Below are 14,798 nucleotides of genomic sequence, written 5' to 3' on the forward strand. Positions count from 1 at the left end.
ACACACACACATGAGGTCATGCCTCTGAGAGCTCCATATATGGGCGTGCTGATGATGTCATCCTCAGAGGCGTCTCAGGCGCTCTCATTGTTGAGCTTCAGAGCCGGAATGATCAGATCTCTGACACACACTGAACAGCAGCGGCAGCAGGTACGACACACACACACACACACACTCACTCACACACTCACATACACACACACTCACTCACTCACTTACACAAGACTGCTCAAACTCTGCGCTTCACATCTTTAGTTGATAAACTTTTAAAAGCATTGATTTAGAGTGTGTAGAAATGAAGACACACACACACACACACACACACACACACACACACACACACACACACACACACACACACATGCGTTCTGCTAGATGATGATGATGATGATTTTGTGTTCAGTGTGTGTGTGTGTGTGTGTGTGTGTGTGTGTGTGTGTCTGTAAGTCTTGTGCTGGTTTCATGCTTGTGTGTTCTGTACGCTCGGCTGTGTTCACTCTGCAGTGTGTGTGTGTGTGTGTGTGTGAGTGTGTGTGTGTGTGTGTGTGTGAGTATCTGAGCCGACAGTAGAGGAGTGTAGCTGAACTCTTCATCATCATCATCATCATCATCAGCTCTGTGATTATCTGCTAGCGACGCTCATCATCAGCTCCAGTCTTCATCTGCAGCTCTCTGCTCAGCACTCGGGGACTCGTGTTCGTGTGTGTGTGTGTGTGTGTGTGTGTGTAATTGACGCCTCATGGTCTGGACACTGTTGGAGTGTTTCAGGTGTTTGGTTCTTTAAGTGTGTGTGTGTGTGTGTGTGTGTGTGTGTCGCTGGACTTTACTGAGAGTGGAGTTGAAGTGGTTGATCTGCTGTTGGACAGGAGGGAGGACGCGTGACAGACGGAGGATCTCCACTAGAGTACAGCTCACACTCTCGCTCCGCTTCATCAACTGAAATATTCATAATTAGTGAAAAGCTCACAGTAGCTGAAGCTCACGACTGCAAAAGTGACATGATGATGATGTTGAGTAAAGTCAGCGAGTGTTGAGAAGTGTTGCTGTAGATCCCACACACACACACACACACACACACACACACACACATGAGTGAGCTGAACTCTCGTACGCATCATCACTGCACACTGAGGTATGGAGACAGCGTTCACCATCGCACCACACTACACCAGCTGAAGACTCTGCGTGCTGAGCTGTATTATTGTGTTTCTGTAATCCAGAACTCACATGATGAAGAAACGGTCAGAAGCTCTGTGTGTGTGCAGCAATATCAGGCTATTATAGTGTTTCCTGTTTTCATCTGTTGTTGTCTTATCAGGGAACAGTCCGGAGCTGTTCCACATGTCCCTGTGTGAGTCGTTCTCTTGAGAAAGTGTCGCGGCTGTTGTAGCTGCTAAATCATATGACAGAACTGAACTGAAGCGTCAGATCATCTGCAGCACACTCTCTGAAAGACACACATTCTGCAGTGTTGCAGCCTTTAAGTGCTGCTCACACTATTCAGCATTTACAAGACTTTTCCACATGCAGCATTATCCACTTGAGACCGGTAATGATGAGGCCGTTTACAGTGCAGTGGAGCGCCAGTATTCTGTAGTACCACCCTACTGCTATAACACCGGTAACCCGACTGCATACACCGTCTCTCATTCCGGCACGGTTGTCTCTCGTTTGTCTCTCGTTTGTCTCTCGTTTGTCTCTCGTTTGTCTCTCGTTTGTCTTTCATTTGTCTCTCGTTTGTCTCTCGTTTGTCTCTCGTTTGTCTGTCATTTGTCTCTCGTTTGTCTCTCGTTTGTCTCTCGTTTGTCTCTCGTTTGTCTCTCGTTTGTCTTTCGTTTGTCTCTCGTTTGTCTCTCGTTTGTCTCTCGTTTGTCTCTCGTTTGTCTCTCGTTTGTCTCTCGTTTGTCTCTCGTTTGTCTCTCGTTTGTCTTTCGTTTGTCTCTCGTTTGTCTCTCGTTTGTCTCTCGTTTGTCTCTCGTTTGTCTCTCGTTTGTCTCTCGGTTGTCTCCCGTTTGTCTTTCATTTGTCTCTCGTTTGTCTCTCGTTTGTCTCTCGTTTGTCTCTCGTTTGTCTCTCGTTTGTCTCTCGTTTGTCTCTCGTTTATCTCTCGTTTGTCTCTCGTTTGTCTCTCGTTTGTCTCTCGTTAGTCTCTCGTTTGTCTCGTTTGTCTCTTGTTTGTCTCTCGTTTATCTCTCGTTTGTCTCTCGTTAGTCTCTCGTTTGTCTCTCGTTTGTCTCTCATTTGTCTCTCGTTTGTCTCTCGTTTGTCTCTCGTTTGTCTCTCGTTAGTCTCTTGTTTGTCTCTCGTTTATCTCTCGTTTGTCTCTCGTTTGTCTCTCGTTTGTCTTTCGTTTGTCTCTCGTTTGTCTCTCGTTTGTCTCTCGTTAGTCTCTCGTTTGTCTCTCGTTAGTCTCTCGTTTGTCTCTCGTTTGTCTCTCGTTTGTCTCTCGTTTGTCTCTCGTTTGTCTCTCGTTAGTCTCTCGTTTGTCTCTCGTTTGTCTCTCGTTTGTCTCTCGTTTGTCTCTCGTTTGTCTCTCGTTAGTCTCTCGTTAGTCTCTCGTTTGTCTCTCGTTTGTCTCTCGTTAGTCTCTCGTTAGTCTCTCGTTTGTCTCTCGTTTGTCTCTCGTTTGTCTCGTTTGTCTCTCGTTTGTCTCTCGTTTGTCTCTCGTTTATCTCTCGTTTGTCTCTCGTTAGTCTCTCGTTTGTCTCTCGTTTGTCTCTCGTTTGTCTCTCGTTAGTCTCTTGTTTGTCTCTTGTTTGTCTCTCGTTTGTCTCTCGTTTGTCTCTCGTTAGTCTCTCGTTTGTCTCTCGTTTGTCTCTCGTTAGTCTCTTGTTTGTCTCTCGTTAGTCTCTCGTTTGTCTCTCGTTTGTCTCTCGTTTGTCTCTCGCTTGTCTCTCGTTAGTCTCTCGTTTGTCTCGTTTGTCTCTCGTTTGTCTCTCGTTTATCTCTCGTTAGTCTCTCGTTTGTCTCGTTTGTCTCTCGTTTGTCTCTCGTTTGTCTCTCGTTTGTCTTTCGTTTGTCTCTCGTTTGTCTCTCGTTTGTCTCTCGTTTGTCTCTGGTTTGTCTCTCGTTTGTCTCTCGTTAGTCTCTCGTTAGTCTCTCGTTTGTCTCTCGTTTGTCTCTCGTTTGTCTCTCGTTAGTCTCTCGTTTGTCTCTCGTTAGTCTCTCGTTTGTCTCTCGTTTGTCTCTCGTTTATCTCTCGTTTGTCTCTCGTTTGTCTCTCGTTTGTCTCTCGTTTGTCTCTCGTTTGTCTCTCGTTAGTCTCTCGTTTGTCTCGTTTGTCTCTCGTTTGTCTCTCGTTTATCTCTCGTTTGTCTCTCGTTAGTCTCTCGTTTGTCTCTCGTTTGTCTCTCGTTTGTCTCTCGTTTGTCTCTCGTTAGTCTCTCGTTAGTCTCTTGTTTGTCTCTCGTTAGTCTCTTGTTTGTCTCTCGTTAGTCTCTCGTTTGTCTCTCGTTTGTCTCTCGTTTGTCTCTCGTTAGTCTCTCGTTTGTCTCGTTTGTCTCTCGTTTGTCTCTCGTTTATCTCTCGTTTGTCTCTCGTTAGTCTCTCGTTTGTCTCTCGTTTGTCTCTCGTTTGTCTCTCGTTTGTCTCTCGTTAGTCTCTCGTTTGTCTCGTTTGTCTCTCGTTTATCTCTCGTTTGTCTCTCGTTAGTCTCTCGTTTGTCTCTCGTTTGTCTCTCGTTAGTCTCTTGTTTGTCTCTTGTTTGTCTCTCGTTAGTCTCTTGTTTGTCTCTCGTTAGTCTCTCGTTTGTCTCTCGTTTGTCTCTCGTTTGTCTCTCGTTAGTCTCTCGTTTGTCTCTCGTTTGTCTCTCGTTTGTCTCTCGTTTGTCTCTTGTTAGTCTCTCGTTAGTCTCTCGTTTGTCTCTCGTTTGTCTCTCGTTTGTCTCTCGTTTGTCTCTCGTTAGTCTCTCGTTTGTCTCGTTTGTCTCTTGTTTGTCTCTCGTTTATCTCTCGTTTGTCTCTCGTTAGTCTCTCGTTTGTCTCTCGTTTGTCTCTCGTTTGTCTCTCGTTTGTCTCTCGTTAGTCTCTTGTTTGTCTCTTGTTTGTCTCTCGTTTATCTCTCGTTTGTCTCTCGTTAGTCTTTCGTTTGTCTCTCGTTTGTCTCTCGTTTGTCTCTCGTTAGTCTCTCGTTTGTCTCGTTTGTCTCTTGTTTGTCTCTCGTTTATCTCTCGTTTGTCTCTCGTTAGTCTCTCGTTTGTCTCTCGTTTGTCTCTCGTTTGTCTCTCGTTAGTCTCTTGTTTGTCTCTTGTTTGTCTCTCGTTAGTCTCTTGTTTATCTCTCGTTTGTCTCTCGTTAGTCTCTCGTTTGTCTCTCGTTTGTCTCTCGTTTATCTCTCGTTTGTCTCTCGTTAGTCTCTCGTTTGTCTCTCGTTTGTCTCTCGTTTGTCTCTCGTTAGTCTCTTGTTTGTCTCTTGTTTGTCTCTTGTTAGTCTCTTGTTTATCTCTCGTTTGTCTCTCGTTAGTCTCTCGTAGTCTCTCGTTTATCTCTCGTTTGTCTCTCGTTAGTCTCTCGTTTGTCTCTCGTTTGTCTCTCGTTTGTCTCTCGTTTATCTCTCGTTTGTCTCTCGTTAGTCTCTCGTTTGTCTCTCGTTTGTCTCTCGTTTGTCTCTCGTTAGTCTCTTGTTTGTCTCTCGTTTGTCTCTCGTTTGTCTCTTGTTTGTCTCTCGTTAGTCTCTTGTTTGTCTCTCGTTTGTCTCTCGTTTGTCTCTCGTTTGTCTCTTGTTTGCGCTGCAGTTGTGTTCAGGCTCTGTTGTTTTATTTTGGTCTGCATGACAATATTTTAGCTAAATTATAAGTATGTTACTCACAGAAGAGTAAAGCAGCCTGTGTGAACACTAAACCAAGGTTATTATAGTGAATGAAAACAAATGAAAAAATGAAAACTAAAATGTAAAATAATTGTGATTCACTGAAATAAAAATAAAAACGAGAGTTTTTTAAAAAGCTAGAACTAACTCAAACTGTATTGTGTTCATGCAAAACTAACTGAAGCTGACTAAAATTAGAGCAGAATCCTCATTCGTTTTCATATTTGTGAATGTATTTAATGCATAATGTGACTGTGAGCTGTGTAGAAGTGAATATAATCCGCGCTGCAGGTGTTTGACCCGTGCAGCACCTCAGAGTCTGTCCTCCTCCTCCTCCTCCTCCTCCTCCTCCTCCTGCTGCTGCTGCTGCCATTGGCCAGATCGAGACAGCAGCACGGTGACGGCATTAAATACAGACACTTTAAACTATTACTTTAACACATTTGTGCCCAATAATGGGTTATTTCTGTATCGTAATCGCAAACGAACCAGCCTAATACCCCCTCTGAGTCTGAATAATCCGGTATATACTCTCACTCAGTTATTAGAGCAGTAACGCTACTCTGAGCAGCGGTGAACAGATAATACTGCGCATGCGGGATTCAGTGAACCAAACACACTCAGTACAGCCCTCTGTGACTGAACTGAACTGGAACAACTGCAGCGCGGGTAAACCGAGGATTACTGAGAGGATCTGGTGAAAATGTACGTTTATTTCATGACAGACAGCCGTAATGGAGTTTAGATAAGTGAATCATGCTTCAGTTGTGCTGCAGAACTTCACTGTAAGACATTTTCAGATCATGCTGATGTTTTAACTGACTGAAATGACTATTGCTGACTACAGAATGTTGAGTCCGAACATCCGCGTTAAACATCTGACTTTCCCATCACTACTGTGTGTCTGACCTCAGAGCAGCCCTGCACTCATACTGTACTGAAGGCTGCTGTCCTGTGGGCTGCTGGATCTGAGTTTGAGGATGGGTCGATGGTTGTGGTAGATGATTGTGTTCATGTGTTCTCTAGAGGTTTTAAAAAATGTATGGCTGAGTTTTTATTATGCAATATTTATCCTGTTGATTTTTAATTTTGCACCTAACAAATATCCTCATTTAGAAAACAAAGTAAAACTGAAACTTATAAAAACGAAACTAAAACTAAGACATTTCAAAATATAGAAACTAATAAACACTAGTAAATCTGCCTCTAAAACTAATTAAGTCAAAACAAAATAGAAACTAAAACTAATGAAAAATCCCAAACTATGATAACCTTGCACTAAACTCTGCTGCACTCACTCTGATCAACTAGAAGCACTAAAACTGAACTGAGAAGAGTTCACAAGAGACAAACTACACTACAGCGAACAGAAACACCAGAGAAACAAACTCAAACTGAACGCTTTACAGCCAATCTCAACATTTAATATTGAAATAAAACATACTATAAGTGTTCCACTATACCAGCCCTGCTATAGACTGTTAACTATTGACCTACATCAGGGTATCCACAGGGTCTTAAACAGTCTTTCAAAATTAAACATGTAAAGTCTTAAATCCACTGAAATATTGTGTTGTAAGCCTTAAATCATTTTAAACAGGTCTTAATTTGCCTCTGTCCATGTAAAGCTATCCACAAACAGACCAACAAACACCCCATCACTATCATTCTGTCACAATAAAAGTGTTGACAGACGTTTATTTATTAACTCTATTTATATTATAAACGTGCGCCTCAATGATCTTGCTTGCAGTAATAATATTTGTTTTAATGGTTTTAATGTTTTAACTGGGCCATTAGACAGAAGTGCTCAGCGTTTGGTCTGAAATCTTATTCATAAAGCTCTTATATTTGACCTGTAGAAACCCTTCACGCAGTGTTTTTCTCCTTACCATGGATGTTACTGGTTTCCAACATTCCTCTAAATATCTTCTTCTGGTTCTTTTGTAAAGCTGCTTTGAAACAATAATTATTGAGGAAACATCTGTTTGAATTCAACTCAAACTTGAATCGAGTTAAACTGAACTGAAAGACCCTCTGTGAGTTTAATCGATGAGCTTTTCATTTAGCTTTTGATGAACTGTTCACATAAGTTGTGTCACGGTGGCGGAGTGGGTAGCACTGTCGGGGAACTGATCAATTAAACTGGCCATAGTGTGTGTGTGTGTGTGTGTGTGTGTGTGTGTGTGTGTGTGTGAGAGAATGAGTGTGTATGGGTGTTTTCCAGTACAGGGTTGCAGCTGGTAGGGCATCCGCTGTGTAAAACATATGCTGGAATAGTTGTCGGTCCATTCATCTGTGGCGACCCCAGATTAATAAAGGGACTAAGCTGAAAAGAAAGAGAGCTGTTCCTTTAAGATGAGTGAAGCAAAGCTGAAGAATGCCCTGAACATGCTTATTAGAGGCGTCTGGTGGAGCTGCAGACGGAGCTGAGAGCTGCGAGTGTTCAGGATCTGCTAACAGCATGTTATAAACGCCGCCGTCACACTAACATCTGCGTAATGTTGAAGATATTCAGAGTCTTGAAGTTGTTGATGTTCTCTCAGGTCGTCTTGAGATTTCACACACCCTTATTCATGACAACATGTAAACCCTTCTCGCAGGCTTCCCCGAGTCCACAGTAAAGCCTTTTTCCATGGCATCAGTTTTTCCTCGTTTCCTCTGTGAAATCTGGCCTGTCGAGAGCAGATCCAAACGGATCGGGCAGCAGCGCTTCTGCTGAATCGAGGATCACTGTTAGACACATGCACACGCTTTCATGTTTAGATGCATCACAGCACTGTGTGTGTGTGTGTGTGTGTGTGTGTGTGTATACAGTTGAAGAAATGAGAGTATTAGGAACAGGAGTGTTTACATGCTCACAGCAGACCCTTCATTTACCCCCACAGCTGCTGCTCATCACACTGATCATCACACACCTGAGGGAACGCTGCAGACATTGACATTCATATTCCTCCAGCTGCACCTCGATACCCAGCGAATGTGTCATTTACAGTAAACTGTAGCCAGTGTTTATGTAAAATTATGCAAAATATGTAAATGTGATGTGATGATAACAGAGTTGATAATAACATAGTTAATTAACAGAACTGATAATAATAGCGTTGACGATAATAGTGTTGATAATAGAGTCGACTAACAAAGTTGATAATAACAGACTTGATGATAACCGAGTTGATAATAGCGTTGACTAACAGTATTGATGATATCAGAGTTGATAATAATAGTGTTAAAAACAATTGAGTCGAAAATTACCGAGTTAATAATAATAGCGTTGACTTACAGTATTGATAATAATATAGTTGAAGGTAACAGAGTTGACAAACAGTTGACGATAATAGAGTTGACATGAATAGCATTGATAATTATAGCTTTGACTTACAAAATTGATAATAGAGTTGGTGATAACAGTTGACGAAAACGGAGTTGACAATAATAGAGTTGGTAACAGAGTTGACGAAAACAATTGACAATTATAAACTTGACAATAATAGCATTGACTAACAGAATTGATAATAGAGTTGACAGTAAAAGAGTTGACAAAAACAGTTAACGAAAAATAGTTGATCACGGAGTTGATAATAAAGTTGATAATAATAAAGTTGACTAACAGAATAGATGATAACAGATTGGACAATTATAGAGTTGGAGATAATAGAGTTGATAATAGTTAATTAAGAGAACTGATAATAATACAGTTGACTATAATAGAGTTGACGATAATAGAGTTGTCTAACAAAATTGACAATAACAGAGTTGACTATAACAGAGTTGACGATTACAGAGTTGAAAACAGCATTGGGGATAAGTTGATAATAGTGTTGACTAACAGAATTGATAATAATATTGTTATTTACCAGAACTAATAATAATATAGTTGACGGTAATAGAGTTGACGATAACAAAGTTGATAATAATAGAGTTAATTAACAGAACTGATAATAATACAGTTGGCGATCATAGAGTAGACAATAACAGTTGATCATAATAGAGTTGATGATAATACAGTTGATAATAATAACGTTAACTAATAGAATGGATAATAACAGACTTGATGATAACAAAGTTGACGATGATAGAGTTGAAGAAAACTGTTCACTATTATAGAGTCAACGATAACAGAGTTGACGGTAACTGAGTTGATAATAATAGTGTTGACTAACAGAATTGATAATATTAGAGTTGATAATAACAAAGTTGACAATAATAGGGTTAAAAAATGAGAGTTAATAGAGTTGATAATAACTAAAAGTTGAAAATAATATAGTTGACGAAAACAGACTTGATGATAACAGAGTTGACGAAAACAGAGTTCATAATAACAGTGTTGATAATAACAGAGTTGAAGGTAACAGAGTTGACAGTTGACCATAAAAAAGTTGACATCAATAGCATTGATCACAATAGCTTTGACTAACGAAATTGATAATAATAGAGTTGATGAAAACGGAGTTGACAATAATAGAGTTGGTAACAGAGTTGACGAAAACAATTGATGTTAATAGAGTTGATTAGAAAGTTGATAGCAACAGAGTTGACGATAACATCTGACGATAATAAACTTGATAATAATAGCGCTGACTAACAGAATTAATAATAATAGAGTTGACAGTGAACGATAATGGAGTTGATAACAGAGTTGACGGTAGTTGATAATAATAGAGTTGGTAATAAAAGCGTTAAATGTAACAGAATGCAGCGACAGAAACAAAATGTGTTTTTATGACTGATATGAAAAATAATATAGGTACCCCATGGGCTGTGTCTTAATGATCATTTTTTGACTCCATAGTAAAGTTATGCCCTTCAGTGATGGGAAACGGCAGAGACACTACTGTGCCTTTAGTAACTTTCCACAGGGCTTTGTCTTCTGCGGTTCTGCTTGCACATTAGTGCTGCCCACCACACACATCCACTGCTTTACCACACATCTGCAGGCTGTGAAGTCTTCTAGGAGGACTCCAGCATACTGTAAACTGTCTTCAGCTACCGTGCTGTAAACTGCTCTGGCTTTAATCTGAGAAGTGATTGGCTAAGTTTACCATGCCATTAACAGTAAGAGGTTTGTGTACAGGGAGTGTTCGCTATCGTCATCTCACACATCATGTTCTTGGCTCAGTGAAGGCAGAGAATGAGTCTGACACAGTTCAGCTCTTGCCTTTCTGTTAAAGCTGATCCACCATGGTTTAAGGCAAGGCAAGGCAAGGCAAGTTTATTTATATAGCACATTTCATACACAATGGCAATTCAAAGTGCTTTACATAAACAAGAATAAAAGAAACAAGTAAAATAAAAATAAAAACAAATAATAAAAATGCGTAAAAACAAAACATAAAAACAGGTAAAATGTGATATAAAAGAATGAAGAAGAGAAAAACATGATAGTGCAATCTGTCGGATGCAGCACAGTGCTCATTCACTGTTGAAGTGTTTAAAGGCTGTTGAAGTGGCAGATGAACGAGGAACGCCACAGATAATTCCAGCATTTGCTTTCTGTAAAGCGATGCTGTGATCTCCTGTTCAGTAGAGCGCTGCACACTGATCATAATCCCGCATCTCTAGAGTCTGGCTTTTGCTTTCAGGCAGTGTTCTGGTACTTTTATATTTGATTTTCCATTACCTATGACTGTCCGGAGCCACGTATGAGCAACACACACACACACACACACACACACACACACACACACACACACACACACACACACACACACACTGACCTCATCCCTGTCCACCGCTGTTGCGAGTCTCTGAAAGAGGGTTTGTTTACACAGGCAGTAATGGAGGACGGGGAATTCCTTAAAATATAAACCCACTGACGGAGGGTGCTGGTGTGGTGGGTGTGGGGGAGACAGAGGAACCCCCTTATTAAGAAACTTTTTCCATTTCCACACTAATGTGCTTCTGTAGGGCAGGTTGGCAGCTGTGTCCTGTAGTCAAAACACTGATGATGGTTTCTGGGAGTGGGGAAACCTCTGCCAGCCACCATGACCCCAATTACTTCCCCTACTTCTGTACCTTTGGAACAGTCACTGCCCCACTTTTAGCCTGCAGGCTTTGACTTACGATTATACCTCCATTTATATATAGATCCTCATATGGCATGAAGGCAGGATTGACCCAGTGGTCAAACTAGATTCTGCAGTCCAATTTCAAATTATTGGATTTTTATGTTCCCGACTCCTCTGACTAGCACACTCAAAGGTTGCCAGATTGAGTACATCATCAGGAGAAGGCCAAAACAAGTATCCTTGCTAGTATGTCGTCCATGCAAATGTGCAAATATTGTCAAATTTCCACCGGGCGCTGAATTATAATTGGATAACTAGCAGTGGGTGGAGTTACACAGATGAAAACAAAGACAGATATTCTGACACAGAACACACACTTTCATTGGGGAATAATTGACTTTAGCATTGGTTTTCAGATAAACAAGTATGTTCACTTAGCCTGATTCTTAAACATCTGCACTTATTATGGTCATTTTATACTTTAGAAGAGTCAAAACCTCTCACTTTAGTCTTAGGCAGTTGACACAACAGTTAGAAGATGTTTATCATGCTGTCTGCACAACTCATTTGAACAAGCTTTCCATTTTTCTACTCTGTTTTTAGATTGAAACAGCTCATTGATCAGGAGAAGACATACCAGGAGAGAAAGGAAGAGGAGAGTAATAAGCAAGTCACAAATCTAAAGGACGAGTTGACCAAGTTAAAGTCCTTTGCTCTGCTGGTGGTGGACGAACAGCAGCGCCTCACGGAGCAGCTGAGCCAGCAGATCACCAAGGTCCAGGAGCTCCAGAACTCTGCGGGACAGGCTCAGGAGGAGCTGAACTCTGCCCAAACACGACTGCAGGACGAGGAGAATAAAGTGCTGCGTCTGGAGGAAGAGTTACGCAAGCAGACCTGCCACTTCCACCAGGAGCAGGACGCCATGACGGCCAAACTGACCAATGAAGACGCCCAGAACCGACAGCTGCGGCAGAAGCTCTCGTCCCTCAGCCGGCAGCTGGACGAGCTGGAAGAAACCAACAAAACCCTGCACAGGGCCGAGGAGGAGCTGCAGGAGCTGCGGGATAAAATCAGCCGCGGGGAGTGCGGAAACTCCAGCCTGGTCTCCGAGGTGGAGGAGCTGCGGAAACGGGTTCTGGAGATGGAGGGCAAGGATGAGGAGCTGATCAAGATGGAGGACATGTGCAGAGAACTCAACCGAAAACTGGAGAAGGAGGCCAAGCAGAGCTGCAGCCTAAAAGCAGAGGTGGACAAGCTGAACCATAGAATCATGGAGCTGGAGAAGCTAGAGGACGCCTTCAGAAAGAGCAAGCAGGAGTGCAATTCTCTGAAGAGCAACCTGGAGAAGGAGCGGACCATGACTAAACACATGTCCAACGAACTGGACGTACTGAGAGTCAGAATCAAAGAGCTAGAGACCACCGAGGTTCACTTGGAGAAGACGGAGCTGACACTCAAAGAGGACCTGACAAAACTGAAGACACTGACCGTCATGCTGGTGGACGAGAGAAAGGCTATGGCAGAGAAGTTAAAGATGATGGAGGACAAGGTGCAAAACAGCACTGGCAAACTGCAGGCAGAGCAGGACAAAGTCAACACTGTCACCGAAAAACTGATCGAGGAGAGCAAGAAAACTCTGCGCTCAAAAGCCGAGCTGGAGGAGAAGATGTGCGTCGCCACTCGAGAGAGAGATGAGCTCAAAGCCAAGCTGAAGACGGAGGAAGAGAAAAGCAGCGACCTTCAGTCCAAAGTAAGCATGATGAAAAAGAGACTTCAGTCACTGGAAACAGTGGAAAGAGAGTTACTGAGGAACAAATCCAAAGAAGAGCACACAAAGAGTCCAGGTCCATACCGCTACCAGCAGGAGGACAACAAAGTGAAAGATCTGACCCAGGAAGTGGAACGTCTCAGGAGGAAGCTCAAGGAGATGAAAGTGGTGGAGGGTGATCTTTTGAAGACTGAGGATGAGTTTGAATCTCTGGAAAAGAGATATTCCAATGAGCAGGAAAGAGCAAAAGCCCTGATGGAGGAACTGGAGACGTCCAGGAAGGAGCTGTCCAAGTACCAGCTGGCGGAGAAAGAGGAGTCCAACCAGGAGCAGATCCTGTACAAGCGTCTGAAGGAGGAAGAGGCCAAATCCAGTCATCTTACCAGAGAGGTCGAAGCCCTGAAAGAGAAGATCCACGAGTACATGGGCACAGAGGAATCCATCTGCCGCTTGAAAACAGACCACACCACCCTGCAGAGAAAGCTCACCCAGCAAGAGGTCAGGAATAAAGAGCTGGCCCGAGAGATGGAGACTCTTACACGGGAACTCGAGCGATACCGGCGCTTCAGCAAGAGCCTACGACCGGGCATGAACGGTAGACGATTCTCAGATCTCCACGTCTCCACAAAGGAGGTTCAGACAGACCCAACAGACAGTTTATCCCCAAACTACAAGAATCTCGCACCACTCGAACGTGCTCTAGTCAACGGCAAGCTGTACGTAGAAAGCGATCCCGAAGACGAGGCCAACTACAATGAGATCCACCTCACAAAATGCTCCCCGTCGCTCATGAACAGCGTCAACAATCTGAACAACAATATGAGGAGAGTCCGAGGCCCGTTCCTCAAGCCCAGAGAGAATCACCATGCAGTGAATAACAAGAGACAGAATGGAAATCATGTTCAGCAGGGAGATGTGGTCCTCACACACAGTCCTGGGCAACCCGTGCACATTAAAGTCACCCCTGACCACGGACACAACACTGCAACTCTGGAGATCACCAGTCCTACATCAGAGAATGCTCCGTCCTACACCAGCACCGCGGTCATCCCGACAACCGGTGCGCCCCCAAAACAGAGAATCACAATCCTCCAGAACTCCATCTCTCCTTCTGGTAAACCCAAAGGTTCTCCTCCTCGTCCTGAGAGTCCCTGCACTCCCGACCGCTCCCTGTCTCCGCTCACCATGACGGCCTATTCACAAACTCTAACTTCAGAGTCATGTGGACCGCTGACCCCAGACCGAGCCCTGTCCCCCATTCAGATTGTGTCGGTCACCACAGGATCCCCCGACCGCTCTGAGCCAGTGGAGCTCCTGGGGGGCCAGACGGTGCTCCGGGTCAGTCCGGAGAGGCAGAACAGCTGGCAGATACAGAGGTCCAACAGCACAGGTCCAAACGTCATCACCACTGATGACAATAAAATCCACATCCACTTAGGCAGCCCCTACATTCAGGCTGTGACCCCCTCAGCCAAACCCATCGGCCCCTATTACTCCCTGGGGCCGGAGCCACGGGTCCCCGTGTTGAACAACGGCACCCCGGCTAAAGGCAACAACAAAATCACAAGCAGCATCGTGATAAAACCCACATCCGGTCCAATCTCTCGACCCTCACAAATTACAGTAAGTAACCTCTGTGACTGACCCCAGCTGCCTAGTGTTTGGTTAGTGACTGTAGTGTCCCAGCGTCCACCCCTGCACCGTCCACACCTCCAGACCCGCACATCTGACCTCTAGCGGCTAACCACTGCAAGTCCAGTCTGTTCTGTTTGATTAATCGTGAGATGTTTATGTGCATGATAATACGACGACACAGTTGAGGAAACTACACGTAATGAGGATCATACTCACTTCACTTTGAGGTTAAGTGCACTTACTGTTTACTGTATCATTAAAGTTCACTGATTGATGTACAACTGCATCTTTTGGTTTATTTCTCGTTGTCCACCTAGGTTTTGTGTTGGCTTTGTGTTAAAGTGAAGTAAAAGGAGATGTTCGGGGTTAGTTTACTCAGACATGTATGTTCTGTTATTGATCCCTCGGGTCATTCTCCTGAGAGCTTCCTTCATCTTCAGACACAAATGAAGATGTTTTAGCTGAAATGCAGGAGCTCCTCATCCTCCAGAGGCAGCAAGAGTGCCGAAAAGTCCAGAGCATCTTCAAAACACCCCATATCTCTTCAGTGTTCAGCTGTAATCAAACCAAAAGCTGCCTGC

The 14,798-nt window shown here is 43.4% G+C and overlaps 1 protein-coding gene across 1 annotated transcript in view; it reads left to right on the forward strand.

Moving 5' to 3' along the window:
• filip1l (filamin A interacting protein 1-like) overlaps window positions 1–14,495 on the forward strand; it is a 34,246-nt gene extending 19,751 nt beyond the window's left edge. Inside the window, 1 exon segment of the mRNA NM_001110486.1 lies at window positions 11,418–14,495. Within this exon segment, the coding sequence (NP_001103956.1) occupies window positions 11,418–14,226 (2,809 nt within the window). The 3' untranslated portion in view covers window positions 14,227–14,495.
• The last annotated feature ends 303 nt before the right edge of the window (window positions 14,496–14,798 follow it).

Source organism: Danio rerio, chromosome 11 (genome assembly GCF_049306965.1).
Source record: "Danio rerio strain Tuebingen ecotype United States chromosome 11, GRCz12tu, whole genome shotgun sequence".
Lineage (NCBI taxonomy): Eukaryota > Metazoa > Chordata > Actinopteri > Cypriniformes > Danionidae > Danio > Danio rerio.